Source organism: Moschus berezovskii, chromosome 22 (genome assembly GCF_049115385.1).
Source record: "Moschus berezovskii isolate FMDL1 chromosome 22, NW_MosBer_1.0, whole genome shotgun sequence".
Classification (NCBI taxonomy): domain Eukaryota; kingdom Metazoa; phylum Chordata; class Mammalia; order Artiodactyla; family Moschidae; genus Moschus; species Moschus berezovskii.
This window is the reverse complement of record NC_142481.1, coordinates 4,315,456-4,338,774: the sequence shown is the minus strand read 5'-3', so window position 1 is coordinate 4,338,774 and position 23,319 is coordinate 4,315,456. Positions and strand designations below refer to the sequence as shown.

At 42.2% G+C, this 23,319-nt stretch overlaps 2 protein-coding genes across 8 annotated transcripts in view; both read right to left on the bottom strand.

Annotated features, from left to right (window-relative positions):
* LOC148774275 (KRAB domain-containing protein 5-like) overlaps positions 1–23,319 on the bottom strand; it is a 39,638-nt gene that overhangs the window by 3,032 nt on the left and 13,287 nt on the right. For 3 of the 7 annotated variants that reach the window (XR_016035888.1, XM_088830490.1, XM_088830494.1), the window contains exons 4-8: positions 21,323–21,449; positions 20,739–20,831; positions 4,193–4,310; positions 3,851–3,978; positions 3,477–3,572 (exon numbers count right to left, since the gene is read on the bottom strand). Coding sequence is in view for 5 of the 7 variants with exons in the window: in XM_088830490.1 (XP_088686616.1) it covers positions 3,477–3,572; positions 3,851–3,978; positions 4,193–4,310; positions 20,739–20,831; positions 21,323–21,449 (562 nt within the window). In the remaining 2 variants the exon portion in view is untranslated. Of the gene's footprint in view, positions 1–262; positions 387–3,476; positions 3,573–3,850; positions 3,979–4,192; positions 4,311–6,899; positions 10,932–20,738; positions 20,832–21,322; positions 21,450–23,319 lie in introns of those variants that run through there. The other 4 variants (XM_088830492.1, XM_088830495.1, XR_016035889.1 and 1 more) reach the window with 3 other exon arrangements.
* Positions 11,078–23,319, bottom strand: part of LOC129546424 (uncharacterized) — a 67,943-nt gene continuing 55,701 nt past the window's right edge. The window contains 1 exon segment of the mRNA XM_055411351.2: positions 11,078–13,977. Coding sequence (XP_055267326.2) covers positions 12,837–13,977 — 1,141 coding nt within the window. The 3' untranslated portion in view covers positions 11,078–12,836.

Below are 23,319 nucleotides of genomic sequence, written 5' to 3'. Positions count from 1 at the left end.
GGGCAGGCTCTGGTCATAGTAACGGAATCAAACCTTAGATCAAGGGGATAAGGGCACAAGCCTCTGGACCAACCTCACCCACCAAGTTGCAGACACCAGAAGGAAGACTAACTAGGTTCCTGTAGCCTTCAAAACAGAGATCACAGACAGAAAGCGGGACAAAATGAGATGGCAAAGACATAGGTCATATAGAGAGAAGCAACATCAAACCTTAAAAGAACCACTAAATGAAGAGGAGAGAGATAGGCAATCTAATGATTACTTCTTGCTTTCAGTCGTCTAAAGTGGAGACACCAGACGTTTTCACAAATCCCAGCCGCCTGTTCATTCTTTAATCCACTTCTTTTCACACATGTTTCTGAGAATGTTCTATTAGATGTTTCAATCTAAAAATCATAAATGAGAGTGACTGAAAATGAATCAGAAACCGAGGACAAATAAAACGGTGTCCAAAGAAGTATATTACAAATAAGATAAACTGAATAAAGTGCTAGTTCTTAAGAAATTAAATAAGAAGAGAGCATTTGAAAACTATGGTTCAAACACAGGGAAGTGTACTCAGAGTTCTGGGGAGACCAAAGTGGGATGGAAATCAATAGAATGTGGACGACTGGAGATCTCTTCAAGAAAATTGATATACCAAGGGAACTTTTCATACAAAGATGGGTACAATAAAGAAATGGTATGGACCTTCCCTTGTGGCTTAGCTGGTAAAGAATCTGTCTGCAATGCAGGAGACCTGGGTTCAATCCCTGGGTAAGGAAGATCCCCTGGAGAAGGGAAAGGCTACCTGCTCCAATATTCTGGACTAGAGAATTCCATGGACAGTCCATGGGGTCACAAAGAGTCGGACACGACTGTGTGACTTTCACTTCACTTCACACAGAAGAAATATACAAAAAAGATCTTAATGACCAATATAACCAGGATGGTGTGATGGCTCAGCTAGAGACAGACATCCTGGAGTCTGAAGTCAAGTGGGCCATGGGAAGGATCACTATGAATAAAGCTAGTGGAGGTGATAGAACTCCAACTGACCTGTTTCAAGTCCTAAAAGATGATGTTGCTAAAGTGCTGCACTCAATATGCTAGCTAAATTGGAAAACTCAGCAGTGGCCACAGAGCTGGAAAAGGTCAGTTTTCATTCCAATCCCAAAGAAAGGCAATGACAAAGAATGATCAAACTCCTGCACAATTGCACGCGTTTCACATACTACCAAAATAAGGTTCAAAATTCTCAAAGCGTGGCTTCAACCGTATGTGAACCGAGAACTTCCAGATGTACAGCTGGATTGAGAAAGGGCAGAGGAAAAAGAGATTAAATTGCCAACATCCGTTGAATCATCGAAAAAGCAAGAGAGTTCCAGAAAGACATCTCCTTTGCTTTATTGACTAGGCCACAGCCTTTAATGGTGTGAATCAAAACAAAGTGTGGAAAATTCTTAATGAGATGGGAATACCAGACCACTTTACCCGCTTCCTGAGAAATCTGTATGCAAGTCAAGAAGAAACAGTACTGGACATGGGACAACGGACTAGTTCCAAATTGAGAAAGAAATATGTCAAGACTGCCTATGGTCACCCTGGTTATTTAAATTATATGCAGAGTACCTCATGCAGGAGGCCTCGGTTCGGTTCCTGGGTTGGGAAGATCGCCTGGAGAAGGGAATGGCTACCCACTCCAGTATTCTGGCCTAAAGAATTCCATGCACTGTATAGTCCATAGGGTCACAAAGAGTTGGTCAGAACTGAGTGCCTTTCACTTTCACTTTACATCATGTGAAATGTTGGGCTTGAAGAAGCACAAACTGGAATCAAGAATGCAGGGAGAAATATCAACAACCTCATATATACAGACGACACCATCCTAATGGCAAAAAGCAAAGAGGAACTGATGAGTCTCTTGATGAAACAGAAAGAGAGGAGTGAAAAAGTTGGCTTCAACCTCAGCATTCAGAAAACTAAGATCATGGCATCCAGTCCCATCACTTCATGGCAAATAGATGGGAAAACAATCAAACCAGTGACAGACTTTATTTTCTTGGGCTCCAAAATCACTGCAGATGTTGACTTCAACCATGAAAGTAAAAACGCTTGCTCCTTGGAAGGAAATCTATGAGCAATGTAGTCAGCATAATAAAAAATAGAGACATTACTTTGCAGACAAAATCAGTCTAGCCAAAGCTATGGTTATTCTGGTAGTCATGTACGAATATGAGAATTGAACCATAAAGATGGCTGAGAATTGAAGAATTGCTGCTTTTGAACTATGGTGTTGGAGAAGACTGTTGAGAGTCTCTTAGACTGCAAGGAGATCACGCCACTCCATTCTAAAGGAAATCAATCCTGAATATTCGTTGGAAGGACTGATGCTGAAGCCAAAGCTCCAATACTTTGAACATCTGATGCAAAGAGCTGATGCACGGAAAACATCCTGATGCTGGGTAAGACTGAGGGCAGGAGGAGAAGGGGACGACAGAGGATGAAATGGATGGATGGCATCACTGACTGGATGGACATGACATTGAGCAAGGTCTGGGAGTTCGTGATGGACAGGGGAGCCTGGCGTGCTGTAGTCCATGGGGATCCAAAGAGTTGGACACTACTGAGCGACTGAACTGAACTGACTGAAAGGTATAATTGATTCTCTTTGTGGTACAGTCGTACAAAATTGTAAAACAGCTATATTCCAATTAGAAGTTTTTAAACTGATTTCTTTATGTAATCTAGACATTGCTATAGCTTGAATCAACTATTAATAATATGGTGGGAAATGTGCTAAGAATTTATGCAAGTTTATTTTAAAATTCTATCAGGTAATTGAATATATTAAATATTTTAGCATTTTAGAATTGGGGCAAATACACTTAGGATATTTAATACGAGATCATAGAAGGAAAAGAGAGACTTTGAAGTCAACCTGGGATGTGCATTCTTTCATTGTTGGGAGATTTTGCTTTCTGCAGTGCAAAAAGTATTTGAGTTAGAAATTTATTTAGAAGGTCCTATCTCTAGCTCCCAGTGGATAGGAAGTTAGAAATCAGAAAACAAAAACCTGTTCCCAGTGTTCCTAGAAATTTAGCAGTTTGTCTACCACTTCACTCACACATTTTTGTCTAGAGGTGGAAAGAAACTTTAAAAGGACTGTCATACAGTTACTCAAAATGGGCACAGTTTTCCTAGGACCCCCTACAGATGGAAGAGCAACCAATGAATGCAGTTTGTCACAAGCCAAGAGGAGACTTTTAGTTCACACTGTGATGAAGGGAAGTAATCATGGAGATGAATTCATGCATGATTTAAGAGACAGAATAGGGCAAGTGATACATTTCTATGACAGCAGCGGGCACAAAGCCGGGTTTTCCAAAATCATTTCCACTGAAGGTGATCTTCCAAAACCACCTAACGAAGGATGACTTCTTCACTGCCCCTTGGACCTCTCACCTGAGTCATCATCTCCATCCATTCGTACCTACCTGCGTATATGGCTGTTGTCTCCATTCTCCTTATACTCCTGGGATCACTCGATCGCTCCAGAAAGGTGATCAGGTCCAGCTTAGAGACCACAAGACCTGTTCATCAGAGAAAGGAATATTTGTGTTGTCCGAGATTCATCAGTGTCCAATCCAATATGTATTCAGTTGAGAACACATAGGAGAATGTGAACAGAGCCTGGAAAGTGATTTTCACATATTCTTTATTCACATCACCTATATAACACTAACAAATCCATAACATCAGATCCTGAGACACTGGTCAAGTACGACGAAGGCAAAGTAAGTGTGCAACTGTGAAATTAAGAAAAGGTTTGACTATTTAATACTACAGAGCTTATACAATTACCACTAACCTAGAATGAAGTGATATGTTACAGTGAAAGGTGTCAGATTCACCATCTCCAAACAAGAAGATTTAACTTCGGGACCAGGGACCACGGTTGAGCACTCAAGAGCGTTTGTGTAGCAGAGTTTTATTAAACTGAAAAAGGGACAGAGAAGCTTCTGACATAGACATCAGAAGGGGACAGAGAGTGCCCCCTTGCTAGTCTAAGCAAGGGAGTTAAACTTTTTAAATCAGTAATTATAATAAATCAAAAGACTGTCTCAAGGTTGTAAAAAATGTTACCAGACCCACTCCCAAAATTTACGTTTGAGGATAACAGGATTAGATCAAAACAATAGAAAGATCCTACCAGACCCAGACTGCTTTACTGACTATGTCAAGCCTTCGACCGTGTGGTTCACAACAAACTGTGGAAAATTCTTCAGGAGATGGGAACATCAGACCACCGGACCTGCCTCTTGAGAAATCTGTATGCAGGTCAAGAAGCAACAGTTAGAACTGGACATGGGACAACAGACTGGTTCCAAATCGGGAAAGCAGTACTCAAGGCTGTATATTTTCACCGTGCTTATTTAACTTATATGCACAGCACATCACGAAAAATGCTGCTGGATGAAGCACAAACGGGAGTCAAGATAACCAGGAGAAATATCCATAACCTCAGATATGCAGAGGACACCACCCTTATGGCAGAAAGAGAAGAACTAAAGAGCCTCTTGATGAAACTGAAAGAGGAAACCACTACAGTATTGTAAAGTAATTAGGTTCCAATTAAAATAAATAAATTTTAAAAACTACTATGTATAAAATAGATACGTAACAAGGATATATTTTATAGCATAGGGAATTACACGCATTATCTTGTGATAACATTTAATGGAGTATAATCTGTAAAATACTGAATCACTATGGTATATGCCTGAAATTAATGTAATATTGTACATCAACTATACTTCATTAAGAAAAGAATGTAGGACAAAATAAATATAAGAGATGTTCTTTTTTTTCTTGGAAGAAGAGCTCAACAGAATGTAAATAAAAGTTCTTCTTTCTAGAAAAAAAAAAAAGAAACTGAAATAGGAGCGTGAAAACGTTGGCTTAAAACTCAACATTCTTAAAATTAAGATGATGGCATCTGGTCCCATCACTTCTTGGCACATGGAAGGGAAACAATCTAAACAGTGATAGACTTTATTTTGGGGGGGCTCCAAAATCACTGCAGATGGGGACTGCAGCCATGATATTAAAAGACGCTTGCTCCTTGCACGAAAAGTTATGGCCATCCTAGACAGCGTATTAAAAAGCAGAGACTTTGCCAGCAAAGGTCGGTCTAATCAGACATATGGTTTTTCCAGTAGTCATGTATGGATGTGAGAGTTGGACTACAAAGAAAGCTAAACACCGAAAAATTGATGCTATTGAACTGTGGTGTTGGAGAAGACTTTTGGAAGTCCCTGGGACTGTAGGAGATCCAACCAGTCCATCCTAAAGGAAATCAGTTCTGAATATTCATTGGAAGGACTGATGCTGAAACTAAAACTACAATACTTTGGCAAGCTGATGCGAAGACCTGACTTATTTCAAAAGGCCCTGATGCTGGGAAAGATTGAAGGCAGGAGGATAAGGGGACGACAGAGGATGAGATGGTTGGATGGCATCACCGATTCAATGGACATGAGTTAGAGTGAACTCCAGGAGTTGGTGATGGACAGGCAGGCCTGGTGTGCTGTGGTCCGTGGGGTGGCAAATAGTCAGACAGGACTGAGCAACTGAACTGAACTGAACCTGACCCATTCACATAATATAAATTCTAAGATATCAGGGATAGTCAGTTCTTCAGGAAGGAGAAACTGTCCTCAAGCAGGATACATTGTTGTTATATAATCCCTAGTATAGAGTTTAAACTGAGTTGTTTGTTGTTTAATCATCAGTTCTGGGCTTAAAGAAAAAGTAATGTGTCTAAGACACAAAAAGATATTTTATGTGTCTAAGACCAAGGAATGTAAATGAAAAAAAGGTATTGGCCCTTCTTCCTCCTTGAGAATACCAGACCCCTATCTCCTCTTCAAGAGTTTCAGACCAGCACCCCCCTGCCTGCGCTTCCTCTTTGGGACCCCAGACTTCTTATCAACCTGCCTAGGAATTGACTCTCACAAAAAGAGGCAGAGTACATCAAGGTAGAAAAAGGTTACCAGCATAATGAATCATCCTGAAGCCTTTCTTTCTAAACTCGTACATACACATTTCCCCTAGAAAGGAGAGATTTCAAACTATTGTGGGAATTAGAAAATTTCAGAAACATTTAGAAGTGATGCAACAAAAACCCAATGGGTAGACAAGGGATTCTGGAAGGAAGCTGTCCTCACCCAAGCAGGCCAGGTTCCTATAGTTCGCTAACATCACGATCCTGTACAATGCCCATTGAAAATTTTCTGAAAAACTCTGGACCACTGAGTTGATTCACTGGGCTTCCCAGCTGGCTTAGTGGTAAAGAATCTGCCTGCCAATGCTGGAGATGCGGCTTCAGTTTCAGAGTGGAGAGAATCCCCTGGAGGAGGAAATGACAACCTACTGCAGAATTCTTGCCCAGAAAACCCCATGGACAGAAGAGAGTTGGTTCTATGTAGAATGGCAGTTTCAAACTGTTTTAAATATCTAAATTATATCCAGGTGCTAAGTCATCACTGCATTTCCCAATGTCCCTAAAATCCAACACCAAACCACACCCCAGTGGGAGTGAGGATAGGAGTGACTCGCCATGCGATCTCTCACAAAAAGAATAGTTTCAACAGTTGAAAGTTGCTGATTCATGTTGAGAATTCATCATGCTCCATAGAAAGCGAGCATGCAGACAAAGGAGAAAAGGCTGTGGGACACAAGGAAGTATTCTAAAGGGCACGTCTTCACTACTATAAGAAGAAATGGGAAAAAATAAGATGATAACAAATCCCTGGGAAGAAAAATTAGTAGCAGAGAGCTAAAGGCTTGCATATTCTCATTCGGCCATTTCAGGAGGAAAAGCAGACACAGCCCCAGACCCAGGACAGGATATTTACCTGAGAAGCTGCTATTTCCTCCTCTTCTTTCTCCTGCTCTGTCTTCTCTGGGGATGTTATGTTGCAAACGCACTTTTGAGTTTTGAGAAAATACCTTGGAGTGCATCAACACAGCTCTTTAACCTGCAACACCGCTCCTACTGCAAGAAGGACGTTGAAAGGCTGAGAAGATCGACCTCTCCTGTCCTCTGTCTCAGGAGAGATTCAGGAACAATCAATTCCTACTTGGAGACCAGCCTGGGAACTTATTTCTTGATTGTTCTCTCCCAAGAGACAGCTCCTAACACGCTGCTCACACAGAGGATGTGAGCTGACTGACTTCCCTGGTTCAAATCCAGCTAGACCAACCCTGCGGCCTCTCCTCAGGCAGACGCCGGGGCTCAGCTCTCACAGATGGACCAGAAGCCACATCCTTAACCTGGGCCTCTCCTTAAGAGTCCCCTCAGCACTTCCTACACACCATAATGATCCTCCCAGGAGCAACATAGAAGGCTGTTGGGAGGGCATCAGTGAGGTCATTTCCTGACACTGGTCACGTGATCCTGATGGGAAACCAGATGGTAACAACTTGGCTAAAGATTCTTTCTGAACCATTTCAATGAATACAAATCCCTGGTGGTCAGGTCCCCACTCCAAGAAGATATAAATCTGCAGGTCTACAGTTGGGCCATGAAAGGAGTCATCAGCAAATCCCATTTTTTTCCTGATGTCTCTTCCCCCAAACCAAGGCTCAGTAATCCTGAGCTCAAAGCCTCACACTCACCACACCTAAGACCTCTCTGTAGGGGAGGATTTAGGGCAGGAATTTGAGAGATGTCAAAGCTAGAAGCAGGCAGAGAAAACAGGAGTACTTGCAGTTCAGCATGTATAATTTACCGTGAGTGAAGTGCCTCAGACTCCCTGGGCTGAGTGTGGATTAATCCATTCAAACCAAGAAAATGATTCTGGTGATCACTGTGAGGGTGCTGAAAGGTTGCTGCTCAACCACAAGACCCCTGGATTCTTGGCCTTCTGTGGAGAATAATTCAATCTGGGGCCAGAGATGATGCTTGATCGCTCAGAGCTTTTGTGTAATAATATAAAAGAGATAGAGAAAGCCTCTGACATGGACATCAGAAGGGGGCAGAAAGTGTGCCCCCTCGCTAGTGTTAGCAAAGGAGTTATATACTTTCAACTAGTTATTACAGTGAATCAAAAGAATGTCTGGAAGTTGTAACGACCTCACTAGACCCACTCCCATAATTTACATTTTAAGACAACAGGACTGGCCAGAAAGTATTTTTCCAGAGACTGTCCTCATGCAGGATAATTGGTTACATAATCCTAAGGAGTATAGAGGGCAAAAAACGTTTGTTCTTTCTCCCTGAGAAATCCAGATCCCTCTCTCCTTGGGGACCCCCGGACTTATCAACCTGTGTAGAAATTGACTCTCTCAGTGTGACTGAACGGGACCCTGTGAATAGACCCTGGGGTTCAGCAAGACTGCTGACCTCAAGGAGGGTGGTCCTCTGTGGTCATTTCGTGCAGGTGCTCACAGGACTGGCTGGTGTGAGCTCAAGGACCTGCAAGCTGCCTGCTCCCCAGATGCTGAGGCAGCAACAGCATGGAGCAGTTCAGGAAAACTGTCAACAGTACTGTATAATCCTTCTGTTAGAATTACCCCAGAGTTCAAGTAGTTACAAAATGGGAGAGGAGATACAACATAGAAATGATGGAATATGTCTGAAGTTATGAGAAGTTTAAATCCAGTGAGTAAACTAATTTCCACGTATGCCATGTCTGTGTGCTACCAAACCGTTCATTGTGGTTTCTTCACTACAACCTTAAATAAGGTGGGCGAGGTTGCTGTTGGTGGTGGGTTAACATTTCATTCATTGCAACCAACTGAAACAATAAAAGTCATTCACTTTTATGAATAACCATGTATTAATTTCACACATAGTTGAAATAAAACCCTTTACAATCAACGGTATGATCCGATCCATGATTAAATACAGATCAAAAGTACAGAGAACCATATTCATTTTTTGATTAATGATTGAGATTTGTGACTTTTATGGCTTACCAAACAAAGGCTAGGAAGCACTTAGCAAGCATGGTATACAGTAATTGCATGCCTTTTCCAGGAAGGGTTTCTAATACATTTCGAGGTTACCACTGTCATTACTTCAACATTGTCAAGTAGTAATCATGACTTGTGTTGATATTATAAAGATACAACAATATTGCAGAGAACTCTCGTTGTGTTCTTACAAATCAAGGATATTTCTATTGAAACCTTACAACCAACTTCTGTCTTACTTTAATACATGGAACGATTAAATGATCACTTATATCATGGCCACTGCTGAGTTTTCCAAATCTGCTTGCACATTGAGTGCAGCACTTTCACAGCATCATCTTTCAAGACTTGAAATAGCTCAACTGGAATTCCATCACGTCCACTAGCTTTGTTAGTAGTGATCCTTTCTAAGGCCCACTTGACTTCACATTCCAAGATGTCTGGCTCTAGGTCAGTGATCACGTTATCGTGACTATCTTGGTCGTGAAGATCTTTTTTGTACAGTTCTTCTGTGTATTCCTGCCACCTCTTCTTAATATCTTCTGCTTCTGTTAGGTCCATACCATTTCTGTCCTTTATCGAGCCCATCTTTGCATGAAATGTTCCCTTGGAATCTCTAATTTTCGTGAAGAGGTCTCTTGTTTTTCCTATTCTGTTGTTTTTCTCTATTTCTTTGCATTGATCACTGAGGAAGTCTTTCTTATCTCTCCTTGCTATTCTTTGGAACTCTGTGGAATTCTGCATTCAGATGCTTATATCTTTCCTTTTCTCCTTTGCTTTTCGCCTCTCTTCTTTTCACAGCTATTAACTTATATATGCAGAGTACATCATGAGAAACGCTGGGCTGGAAGAAGCACAAGCTGGAATCAAGATTGCTGGGAGAAATATCAATAACCTCAGATATGCAGATGACACTACCCTTATGGCAGAAAGTGAAGAGGAACTCAAAAGCCTCTTGATGAAAGTGAAAGAGGAGAGTGAAAAGGTTGGCTTGAAGCTCAACATTCAGAAAACAAAGATCATGGCATCTCGTCCCATGACTTCATGGGAAATAGATGGAAAAACAGTGGAAACAGTGTCAGACTTTGTTTTTTGGGGCTCCAAAATCACTGCAGATGGTGATTGCAGCCATGAAATTAAAAGACGCTTGCTCCTTGGAAGGAAAGTTATGACCAACCTTGATAATATATTAAAAAGCAGACATTACTTTGCCAACCAAGGTCCGTCTAGTCAAGGCAATGGTTTTTCCCGTGGTCATGTATGGATGTGAGAGTTGGATTGTGAAGAAGGCTGATCGCCGAAGAATCGATGCTTTTGAACTGTGGTGTTGGAGAAGACTCTTGAGAGTCCCTTATACTGCAAGGAGATCCAACCAGTCCATTCTAAAGGAGATCAATCCTGGATGTTCATTGGAGGGACTGATGCTACAGCTGAAACTGCAATACTTTGGCCACCTCATGCGACGAGTTGACTCACTGGAAAAGACTCTGATGCTGGGAAAGGTTGGGGGCGGGAGGAGAAGGGGACGATGGAGAATGAGATGGCTGGATGGCATCACCGACTCTGTGGACATGAGTTTGAGTGAACTCCGGGAGTTGGTGATGGACAGGGAGGCCTGGCGTGCTGTGATTCATGGGGTCGCGGAGAGTCGGACACGACTGAGTGACTGAACTGAACTGAACTGAACTATATCATGGCAACCTCCGATATTTCACATCAATGATAAACACCTCCAAATAGATGATCATTGTCCATTTTACATTATGGTATCATTCATTTTCTAATGGAGAATAGATAGAAATGGTTGCAACACAAAATAAAAAGGCTAATCTTTAATAAAGCATCAAACACCTATATTTGCAAACACACTAGAAAGAAAGCATAGTATGAATTATTTGAGTACTGAATTACATTCACTTAAACGAATCTCAAATCACGTCATTCTTAACAAGCATACATGCATCGCTAAGAATTTCGACTTTCTAATCATCCACCTTCATTTCACGATCCATGCTAATATTCCATTTTTCTATGTGTTTTAACTATGGAGTATTCCCTGCAGTCATTCTCCTTCAGAGAAACTTCTGAAAACAAAATTGATGAAATGCCTTCAATCTGTTACTTATTTCGATTTTTTATTAAATACCTTTCTACATATTTGTTACATAATTTCCATTGGTTTCTTATATGAACACTTGAGTTTTTTGATGCATGTTACGGCAAATCTCTCGGAGAAGGCAATGGCAAGCCACTCCAGTACTATTGCCTAGAAAATCCCATGGATGGAGGAGCCTGGTAGGCTGCAGCCCGTGGGGTCGCTAAGGGTCGGACACGACTGAGCGACGTCACTTTCACTTTTCACTTTCCACTTTCACACACTGGAGAAGGAAATGGCAACCCACTCCAGTGTTCTTGCCTGGAGAATCCCAGGGACGGGGGAGCCTGGTGGGCTTCCGTCTATGGGGTCACACAGAGTCGGACACGACTGAAGTGACTTAGCAGCAGCAGCAGGGCAAATCTCTTCAATCACTTGTTCCATTACTAGGGTTTCTCTCCAGTGTGTTCTCAGATGTTTAATGAGACTCCCACTATGATCAAAGGCGTTGCCACATTCTGTACATTTATAAGGCTTCTCTCCAGTATGAGTTCCCTGATGTTCAATAATTCTTCAATTGTAAATAAAGGCTTTACCACATTCTGTAAATTTATGAGGCTTCTCTCCAGATGTTCTTCCAGATGTTCAAGCTGGTTTTAGAAAAGGCAGAGAAACCAGAGATCAAATTGCCAACATCTGCTGGATCATGGAGAAAGCAAGAGAGTTCCAGAAAAACATCTATTTCTGCTTCATTGACTAAGCCAAAGCCTTTGACTGTGTGGATCACAATAAACTGTGGAAAATTCTGAAAGAGATGGGAATACCAGACCACCTGACCTGCCTGTTGAGAAACCTGTATGCAGGTCAGGAAGCAACAGTCAGAACTGGACATGGAACAACAGACTGGTTCCAAATAGGAAAAGGAGTCTGTCAAGGTTGTAGATTGTCACCCTGCTTATTTAACTTATATGCAGAATACATCAAAAGGAACGCTGGGCTGGAAGAACACAAGTTGGAATCAAGATTGCCGGGAGAAATATCAATAACCTCAGATATGCAGAGGACACCACCCTTATGGCAGAAAGTGAAGAGGAACTAAAAAGCCTCTTGATGAAAGTGAAAGAGCAGAGTGAAAAGTTTGGCTTGAAGTTCAACATTCAGAAAACTAAGATCGTGGCATCTGCTCCCATCACTTCATGGGAAATAGATGGGGAAACAGTGGAAGCAGTGTCAGACTTTATTTTTTTGGGCTCCAAAATCACTGCAGATGCTGACTGCAGCCATGAAATTAAAAGACGCTTACTCCTTGAAAGGAACGTTATGACCAACGAAGATAGCATATTAAAAAGCAGAGATATTAGTTTGCCAACCAAGGTCTGTCTAGTCAAGGCTATGATTTTTACAGTGGTCATGTATGGATGTGAGAGTTGGACTGTGAAGAAAGCAGAGACGCTTAGAATTGATGCTTTTCAATTGCGGTGTTGGAGAAGACTCTTGGGAGTCCCTTGGACTGCAAGGAGATCCAACCAGTCCATTCTAAAGGAGATCAGTCCTGGGTGTTCATTGGAAGGACTGATGCTAAAGCTGAAGCTCCAATACTTTGGCCACCTGATGCGAAGACCTGACTCACTGGAAAGACTCTGATGCTGGGAGGGATTGGGGGCGGGAGAAGGGGACGACAGAGAATGAGATGGCTGTATGGCATCACTGAGTCGATGGACGTGGGTTTGAGTGAACTCCGGGATTTGGTGATGGACAGGGAGGCCTGGCATGCTGCGATTCATGGGGTCGCAAAAGTCGGACACGACTGAGAGCCTGAACTGAACTGATGAGGCTTATCTCCAGTATGAATTCGCTGATGTCGACTAAGATTTGAGCGCTGACTAAAGGTTTTGTTACATTCTTTACATTTATAAGGTCTCTCCCCAGAATGAATTCGCTGATGTGCAGTAAGATATGAGGAATGGATAAAGGCTTTGCCACATTCTGTACATTTATGAGGCTTCTCTCCAGCATGAATTCGCTGATGTTGAGTAAGACTTGAGCGCTGACTAAAGGTTTTGTTACATTCTTTACATTTATAAGGTCTCTCCCCAGAATGAATTCGCTGATGTGCAGTAAGTTTTGAGCAATGGTTAAAGGCTTTGTCACATTCTGTACATTTATAAGGCTTCTCTCCAGTATGAATTCGCTGATGTTGAGTAAGACCTGAGCAATGAGTAAAGGTTTTGTTACATTCTTTGCATTTATAAGGTCTCTCCCCAGAATGAATTCGCTGATGTGCAGTAAGATATGAGAAATAGACAAAAGCTTTGTTACAGTCTTTACATCTATAAGGCTTCTCTCCAGTATGAATTCGCTGATGATAGGTGAGCTGTGAGGAACAGATAAAGCCTTTCCTACATTCTGTACATTTGTAAGGTTTCTCTCCAGTATGGATTCGCTGATGTTGTATAAAACTTGAAGTGTCAGTAAAGGCACTGCTACATTCTGTACATTTATAAGGCTTCTCTCCAGTATGAATCTGCTGATGATAGGTTAGCTCTGAGGAACAGATAAAGCCTTTCCTACATTCTGTACATTTGTAAGGTTTCTCTCCAGTATGGATTCGCAGATGTTGAATAAGACTTGAGGTGTAAGTAAAGGCACTGCCACATTCTGTACATTTATAAGGTTTCTCTCCAGTGTGAATTCTCTGATGTTGAGTAAGATGGGAGCGAACATTAAACACTCTGCTACATTCTGTACATTTGAAAGGTCTCCTTCCTGTATGAATTATGTTATGTCTACTTAGTTGGCATGACTTACTAAACACTTTCCCACATGTCTTACACTTGTTTTCTTTCTGTGGATTCTGAACAGTCTCCTGTTGAATAAGTTCTGAAAGCTGATTAGAAACCTTACCATATTCACTACAAGTCCTCTCTTTAGTACAAGTCCGTTTATCTAGAGAAAAACCTGACATTTCATCAAAGGTATTTCTACATTTATTACTTTGAGAATCCTTGTTTGAAGATTCGGGTCCCTGATGTTTCATAAGGTTTGAGTCTCCTTCAACCATATACCCAGTTGTATTCCCTGAATACCTTGTCAGTCCACCAGTAATACTCTTGTATTTATTGGAGCTGGAGCTGTTACTTAAGGTCTGATTCATTTTATTACACATGGAAAGTTCTTGTGTATTAACCATATCACAATATGTATTGAACAATGATGGTTGGAGTGTGTCTCTTCCATTATCATCAACATTATACATCTTGGAATGGAGAGAAAATATATGTTGGGGGAAGAAAAATGACCCCCTGTTCATAGATCCCTCACAATGATTAGATTGTGAGTTTCCCCACTCATTGTTAAATTGTAGGTATTCAGACATGCTTGAATGTATGTTTAGTCGAAGTCTAAGTTCAGAATTGCCTGAATGAGTATTTGCAGTAGAGACTAGATTACCTTCCAGATTTTCCACGTTTCCTTTTAGACAGCATGGATGTTTCATAAAAGGATGGAAAGCTTTTCTTAAACACTTCTCGGCAGATGTTGAAAACTGAAGTTGGTGTTTGTCCCAGTTTGACTCAGGTTGCTCATTTCTTTCTGCAGTAATGTTAGCATTATGTGTAACTGTCTCCATTTCTCTATGTCCATATAAACATCCTCTCTGTCTTTCATACACCCTCATATATTCCCAGTCTTTCATTAAATTTAAGTTTCTGAGGTGAAATGTTTGATATATTTCTAGGCTTGCTTTTGGGAATACATCTTCTAATGCTGGATTCTTCAGCATCAAATCCTGGCTGTCTTGTGGAGACATAGCTGAAAGATACCAAATAGTAAGTAATTTTCCCTGCTATTCTCAGTGAATATCTTTAAAGATTTAGAGAAAACTGATGACCATTAGGTAGTTTAAAATTAAAGAGAGACAGAGGGATCAGGATGCCAGAGGACTAGGCAGAGGTGGGGATCATCTCCCCACACATGAATGAGAAATGGAAAAACTCTCACAGAGCCCAGCTGAACAACAGCAGAGGCCCTAGGAAATCTCAAAAACAACAGAGATTCCTGCTGAGCCAGGAAGGACAAAAGAAACAAGAAGGAAAAGGAAGAGGAGAGGAAGTGGATTGGGGCCTGTAACCCTGCGGAGAGATGAAAGTGAGGAGAGGTCTCCATATCTGGGGGAGCTCAGTTTGGACAGGAGAGGCTCATTCTCTGTGGGAAGAGCACATGGAAACCAGCCTATGGCAGCAGGACACAGTGAGACCTGCACACAGGGTACTGAGACCAGCCCTGCCCGCCCAGCCTGAGAGGGTGTCCACTCCTGCAGACAAGGGCTGGGTGCTGGAATGTGGGGTCTGGAGAGCAGACTGAGGGAGAGGGCTGCGGTTGGCTATGAGGAAACATCCCAAAGAGATGGGAGTTGGGTTCAGTTCAGTCCAGTCACTCAGTCGTGTCTGACTCTCCGCGACCCCATGAATCACAGCACGCCAGGCCTCCCTGTCCATCACCAACTCCCACAGTTCACTCAAACTCATGTCCAAAGAGTCGGTGATGCCATCCAGCCATCTCATTCTCGGTCGTCCCCTTCTCCTCCCGCCCCCAACCTTTCCCAGCATCAGAGTCTTTTCCAGTGAGTCAACTCGTCGCATGAGGTGGCCAAAGTACTGGAGTTTCAGCTTTAGCATCAGTCCTTCCAATGAACACCCAGGATCGATCTCCCTTAGAATGGACTGGTTGGATCTCCTTGCAGTACAAGGGACTCTCAAGAGTCTTCTCCAACACCACAGTTCAAAAGCATCGATTCTTCGGAAATCAGCTTTCTTCGCAGTCCAACTCTGACATCCATACATGACCACGGGAAAAACCATAGCCTTGACTAGATGAACCTTAGTTGGCAAAGTAATGTCTCTGCTTTTTAATATATTATCAAGGTTGGTCATAACTTTCCTTCCAAGGAGTAAGCGTCTTTTAATTTCATGGCTGCAATCACCATCTGCAGTGATTTTGGAGCCCCAAAAAATAAAGTCAGACTCTGTTTCCACTGTTTTTCCATCTATTTCCCATGAAGTGATGGGACCAGATGCCATGATCTTTGTTTTCTGAATGTTGAGCTTCAAGCCAACCTTTTCACTCTCCTCTTTCACTCTCATCAAGAGGCTTTTGAGTTCCTCTTCACTTTCTGCCATAAGGGTAGTGTCATCAGCATATCTGAGATTACTGATATTTCTCCCATCCATAGACCTCTGCAAAAAGGAATGCATGAGGTGGAAGGCTGAACCACCACAGAGCAGAGTGCCATTGGTGAGTGATGGCCAAAGAGGACACCCGTTGCACTCCCTGTCCCTGGTGTTGGACCCTGATTGCCAGCAACTATGAAGAACTTCACCCATGTGGGTTTTTTGATCCTCCAGCCACAGCCTCCACCCATCTACCTCCTGCACAATCAGCAGACTCCTGTGCTCTGGGGCAGTCTCAGGAGCAGACACCTGTGAGTTGGACACACCCACAGATGGAGCTCAAAGCACAGCTGAATACCAGGGATAAAGAAGGAAAGCTGAAACCTTTCCTTGCAGCAACACAAGCCACGGTCTTATACCCATTACTGGATTTGTAACCTCAGCCCCTACAGAGCATCTGAATCAACAACCAGGGCTCTCTCAGTCATGGCAGGTTAGCTTTAGCAGCTGTACACTCTGTGGGCTCCTACACAAAGGGGCTGGGCCAGGACAGAGCCTGAGCTGCCGAGAAGCACCACAGCGGGTCCAGTTTCACACAGAATGAATCCCAGGGCCTGACTTTTCTGAATCTATGTGGTGACTTTGTGAAAACATCTGAGAGACACCAGGGCCATGTGCCAACACGCCCATGATTAAGGTGGGCCAAGATCAGTGCCAGCAGTGCATAACATGAGAGCCTGCAGAAGGCATGAGAGGGGGCACCAGGGCACACCCTGAGGTGAACGTCCCCAGAGGAGTAACACTCTGACTTCTCTCCTACTGGCTGTGCTCCAATCCCACGAGCCTGGCACCACAGATCAGAATCACAGCGAAGAATCAGATGCGGGGGCTCTACTCCACCACGCAGGGAGCAGGCACCACCACAGACAGGGCAGTAACAACCACAGAACAATGCAGAAACAGCCTGAATATTCAGGCAGGCTCTGGTCAAGACAACAGCAATCAAGGCACAGATCAAGATGATAAAGGCACAACCCTCTGGACCAACCTCACCCACCAAGGTGCAGACACCAGAAGGACAGCTAAGTGGCTTCCTGTAGCCTTCAAAACAGAGACCACAAACAGAACGCTGGACAAAATGGGATGGCAAAGACAGGTTATAGAGGAAGAAGCACGATAAAAACCTACAAGGTCCACTAAATGAAGAGGAGTTAGGCACCCTAATGATTACTTCCTGCTTTTAGTCATCTTAAGTGGAGACACCTAACATTTTCACAACTCCTAGGTGCCTAGTAATTCTTTAATCCACTTCTTGCCATACAAGTTTCTGAGAATGGTCTATTAGATGTTTCAATCTAAAAATCATAAATGATAGTGACAGAGAACTAATCAGAAACTGAGGACTCATAAGACAGTGTCCGAGGAAGCAGAATACAAATAAGATGCACTTAATAAAGTACTACTTTTAAGAAATTAAATAAGAAGAGAGATTTTAAAACTATAATTGAAAGAGGGAACTCTACTCATTGCTCTCTGGAGACCTAAATGGGAAGGACATCAATAGAATGGTAAAGACTGGAGACCTCTTTGAGAAAATTAGAGGTACTGGGAATATTTCATGCCAAGATGGGAACAATGAAGGACAGAAATGGAATGGGCCTAAAAGAAGCAGAAGATATTAAGAGAAGTTGGCAAGAATACATGGAAGAACTATACAAAACAGATCTCAATGACTGAGATAACCAGAATGCTGTGATCACTCACCTAGTAACAGACATCCTGGTGTCCAAAGTCAAGTCGCCCTGAGAAGGCATGACGACCAACAAAGCTAGTGCAGGTGATGGAACTCCAGCTGAGCTATTTCAGGACCAAAAAATGATCATGCTAAAGTTCTGCACATGATTAGCCAGCTAATTTGGAAAACTCAGCGGTGGCCACAGGACTGGGAAAGGTCAGTTTTCATTCCAATCACAAAGAAAGACAATGCCAAAGAATGCTCAAACTACTACACAATTGCCCTCATTTCAAACAATAGTAAAGGCTCAAAATTTCCCCTAGCAAGGCTTGACAACACGTGAATGAAGAGCTTCCAGATGTTCAAGCTATATTTAGAAACAGCTGAGGAACCAGAGATCAAATTGCCAACATCCCTTGGATCATATAAAAAATAAGACAGTTGTGGGAAAACAACTACATCTACTTTATTGACTATACCACAGCGTTTGATTGTGTGGATCACAAGAAACTGTGGAAAATTGTTAAAGAGATGGGAACACCAGACTACCTTACCTGCCTCCTGAGAAATCTGTATGCATGTCAAGAAGCAACAGTGAGAACTGGACATGTGACAACGGACTGATTCCAACCTGGGAAAGGAGTAGGTCAAGGCTGTATATTGTCACCCTGCTTATTCAACTTACATGCACAGTACATCATGAGACATATCGGGGTGGATAAAGCACAAATTAGAATCAAGATTTCAGGGAGAAATATCCATAATCTCAGATATACAGATGACACCACCCTATCAGTTCAGTTCAGTTGAGTCACTCAGTCGTGTCCGACTCTTTGCGATCCCATGAGTCACAGCACGCCAGGCCTCCCTGTCCATCACCAACTCCTGGAGTTCACTCAAACTCATGTCCATCGAGTCAGTGATGCCATCCAGCCATCTCATTCTCTGTCATCCCCGTCTCCTCCCACCCCCAATCCCTCCCAGCATCAGACTCTTTTCTAGTGAATCAACTCGTCGCATGAGGTGGCCAAAGTACTGGAGTTTCAGCCTCAGCTATAGCAGAAAGCAAAGAGGAACTGAGGAGTCTCTTGATGAAACTGAAAGATAAGGTGAAAAAGCTGGCTTCAAACTCAACTGTAAAAAAAACAAAGATCATGGCACCAGTCCGATCGTTTCATGGCAATCAGTGGGAGAAACAGTAGAAACAGTGAGAGACTTTACTTTTTAGGGTTCCCAAATCACTGCAGATGATGACTACAGCCGTGAAAGTAAAAGACGTTTGCTCCTTGGAAGAACAGCTATGACCAACCTAGGCAGCATATTAAAAAGCAGAAACATTACTTTGCTGATAAAGGTCCATCTAGTCAAAACTTGGTTTTTCCAGTAGTCATCTATGGATGTCTGAGTTGGACCATGAAGAAAGCTGAGTGCTGAAGAATTGATGCTTTTCAACGTGGTGTTGGAGAAGACTCTTCAGAGTCCCTTGGACTGCAAGAAGATCTTACCACTCCATCCTAACAGAAATCAGTCCTGAATATTCATTGGCAGGACTGATGCTGAAACTCTAATACCTTGGCCACCTGATGGGAAGAACTGACTCACTGAAAAGGACCCTGATGCTGGGAAAGATTGAAGATGAGAGGAGAAGGGGACAACAGAGGATGAGATGGTTCGATGGCATCACTGACTCGATGCTTAGGAGTTTGAGCAAGCTCTGGGAGTTGATGATGGACAGGGAAGCCTGGCTTGCTGCAGACCAAAGGTTGCAGACTCAGACTTGACTGAGCAAATGAACTGACCTGACTGATATGTCTAATTGATTCTCTTGACTGTATGCTGCTGCTGCTGCTGCTGCTAAGTCACTTCAGTCGTGTCCGACTCTGCGTGACCCCATAGACGGCAGCCCATCAGGCTCCCCCGTCCCTGGGATTCTCCAGGCAAGAACACTGGAGTGGGTTGCCATTTCCTTCTCCTGTATAGGAGTACAAAATTGGAAAACAGCTATATTCCAATTAGAACTTTTAATAGATTTCCTTATATAATCTAAAAACTGTCATAGTTTAAATCAACCATTAATAATATAGTAAAAATGCGCTAAGATTGTTGTCAATTTATTTTAAAAATCTATGAGGTAATAGAATATAATAAAGTATTTTATCATGTTAGAACTGGGGCAAATAAACTAAAGATATTTATTACGAGATCATATAAGGAGAAGAGAAACTTTGAAGTCAGCCTGAGCTGTGCATTCTTTCATTTTCATGAGGTTTTGCTTTCTGCAGTGAAAAATTACTTGAATTTGAAGTTTATTCAGAAGGTCTTATGTGTCACTCCCAGTGGATAGGAAATTATAAATCAGAGAACAAAAACCCGTCCCCAGTATTCCTAGAAGTTTGGCCGTTTGTCTACCACTCCACTCACACATTTCTGTCTAGAGGTAGAAGGAAACTTCAAAAGAACTGTCGCACAGTTACTCACAAATGGGCAGAATTTTCCTAAGGACCCCAAGAGATGGAAGCATGAATGAAGGAATACAAGCCAAGAGGAGACTTTGAGTTCACACTGTGACAGAGAAGAGTAACCACGGAGACAAACTCACGAACGATTTAAGAGGCAGAATGGGGCAGGTGATACATTTCTATCACAGCAGCAGACACAAAGCCAGGTTTCTGAAAACCATTTCCATTCAAGCAAGTCTTCCAAAACCACGTGAGGAAGGAGGAGTTCCTCGCTGCTCCTTGGACCTCTCATCTGAGTCATCGTCTCCATCCACACCTACCTGGGTAAATGGCTGTTGTCTCCATTCTCCTTATATTCCCGGGATCCTGCAATTGCTCCAGAGAGGGAACCTGGTCCAGCTTAGAGACAAGCCCTGTTGATCAAAGAAAGGAATGTTTGTGTTGTTAGGGATTCATCATCATCGAATTCAATACGTGTTCAGGTGAGAGGAGAACGCATTTTGTTCTAGAAAACGATTTCCCGAAATACTTTATTCAAAGCCGCCATACAATACTAACAAACACCTAACAATCAGATCCTGAGATTCTGGTCAAGAAGTACTAAGGCAAAAGTAAGTAGTGTCAATGTGAAATTAAGAGAGGGGCACCTATTATTACCACGACACTTACACAATTACCACTAACCTAGAAAGAAGGAGGCAGAGTACATCAAGGAAGAAAAACGTCACCAGCATAACAAATCATCATACAGCTTTTCTCTCTAAACTCACAAATACACATTTTCCCCTAGAAAGCAGACATCTGAAACTACTGTGGGAGCTGAAAATTTCAGAAGACATTCTTGAAATGACGCAACAAAAATCTAGTGGGTAGATAAGAGATTCTGGAAGGCAGTTATCCTCACCCAAGGAGGCCAGGTTCCCGTAGTTCTCTAACATCACGTCCCTGTACAATTCCCGCTGACCGAGATCCAGGCATTCCCACTCCTCTTGAGTGAAGTCTATGACCACATCCTGGAACGTCAGCCGTCCCTGAAATACAAAGTACAGATGCCCTGTGGCCGTGGGAAAACTTCCTAATGTGACCCAAGATGAAAAAGGCAAGTTCAGAGACCTGGTCATGATTTAGTGGCTTGGCTGGTATTACAAAATATATTTTTTATACAGTAATCCTTTCTACCCAATTTCTAATGTGAAGAAAAGAGGATGAGCAATGATCCACAGTCGTTAGAAAAACGATTCTCATCTGAAAGAGAAATTATAAAATTATCAGGGCAGCATCAGCATATTTATTTTTCAGCATTCTACTCATTTGACATAGGATAAATTGTTTATTAAAGAAGCAGGAAAAAAAAAAATTTTTAAGAGCATATTCAGAGCCGAGAGTTGTGAAGTTGGGCCAAAATGACACATTTTTAGCTGGGTTATTTGAGTTTTAATGTTGAAAATTCTGCTCGATGAGTGATGATTTTGAACAGCAATGAAATAGAATAGTAAGGTAAGAATTCATACTTAAGTTGGAATTTTGTTTTACAGATTTTAACAGGTCTAATAGGAAGCCTTCCCAAGTGGCAGTCATTCATTGAATCTGCAGTAGTCGGGAAGCTTGGTCCTTCCCAGCCCTGAGAAACAGGAGTAGTCTGAAGAGAATTCTTTAGGATGTTCAAGAGTGGGGGAAGCTTGGTTCCCTCCCCATCCGAGAGATAAGCTTAGTTAGAAATAATTGAATATCAGTAATGTTGCTCTTATACATTTTGGCAAATATTAACAAACAGTCATTAAATGGCAGAGCTTAAACTTTACTTCAGTTTATGTACTTCAGTTTTTAACTAATAAAACACGGATTGACAGAGACAATGCCAAGAAAAAGTGACAGAAGTTTCTGTAATTGTAAAGAATACTAAAGACAAGAAAAGTTTTAGTCACTCAGTCATGTCCAATTCTTTGTGACCCCATGGACTCTAACTTGCTGGGTTCCTCTGTCCAAGAAATTCCCAAGCAGGAATACTGGGGTGGGTAGTCATTCACTTCCACAGAAGGTCTTCAAAAAAACTAACCAAAAATAAAAAAGAAGAAGAAGAAGAAAAAATTGATCAAGTGATGTTAATATTTTCATACATACAGTCCAGTTCAGTGCTCATTCGTGTCCGACTCTTTGCGACCCCATGGACCACAGCACACCAGACCTCCCTGTCCGTCACCAATTCCCAGAGAGTGCTCAAACTCATCTCCACTGGCTACAGATATACACGCAAATGGGGCTATATACTCATTAAGAGGAAGAGAGAAAAATTTTATGTCACTAAACTCAAGTAATTTTCAATGGATTAAAAATGTACATAATGTTTGAGGATGATATTCTTTATTTGCACTGAGCTCTATTTTAAATTTTAATACAGCTGAGCATAGATTAGGACTACTTAGATTCTTGGAATATGCAAAACTGTGATGAGACTCTGTGATGTGAGCATGGAGTGTACTGGAAAAGATCAGACCTGGGCTTGGGATGAAAACCCCCACTCCCAAAACCCAGCGTCTCTGCTGAATACACGTGAGTGAGTGTTTATTTTCCAGAGCCGAAAAAAGAAGACATGAAGGTACTCTCTTAATTGTGATAGTTTAGGTACGCCCCTCACTTTTTCTTTCCAAGACACTTGTTCAAGTCAAGTGGAAAAAAACAAACTCATAGCATGGGAATCTCACAGGAACACCTAAGCGAGTAAACATGAGTCATGGGGTAAGAAGTACATGGAGGAATGCATTATCACTGCACGGGTATTTTGGCACTATTATGGAAACTGTGATCTGAATCTATCATTAAAAAATGTTAGTTCGGGGACGTCGTGATGATCCAGTGACTAGGACCCTGACCTCTCAGTGCACGGAGCTCTGGTTCGTTCCC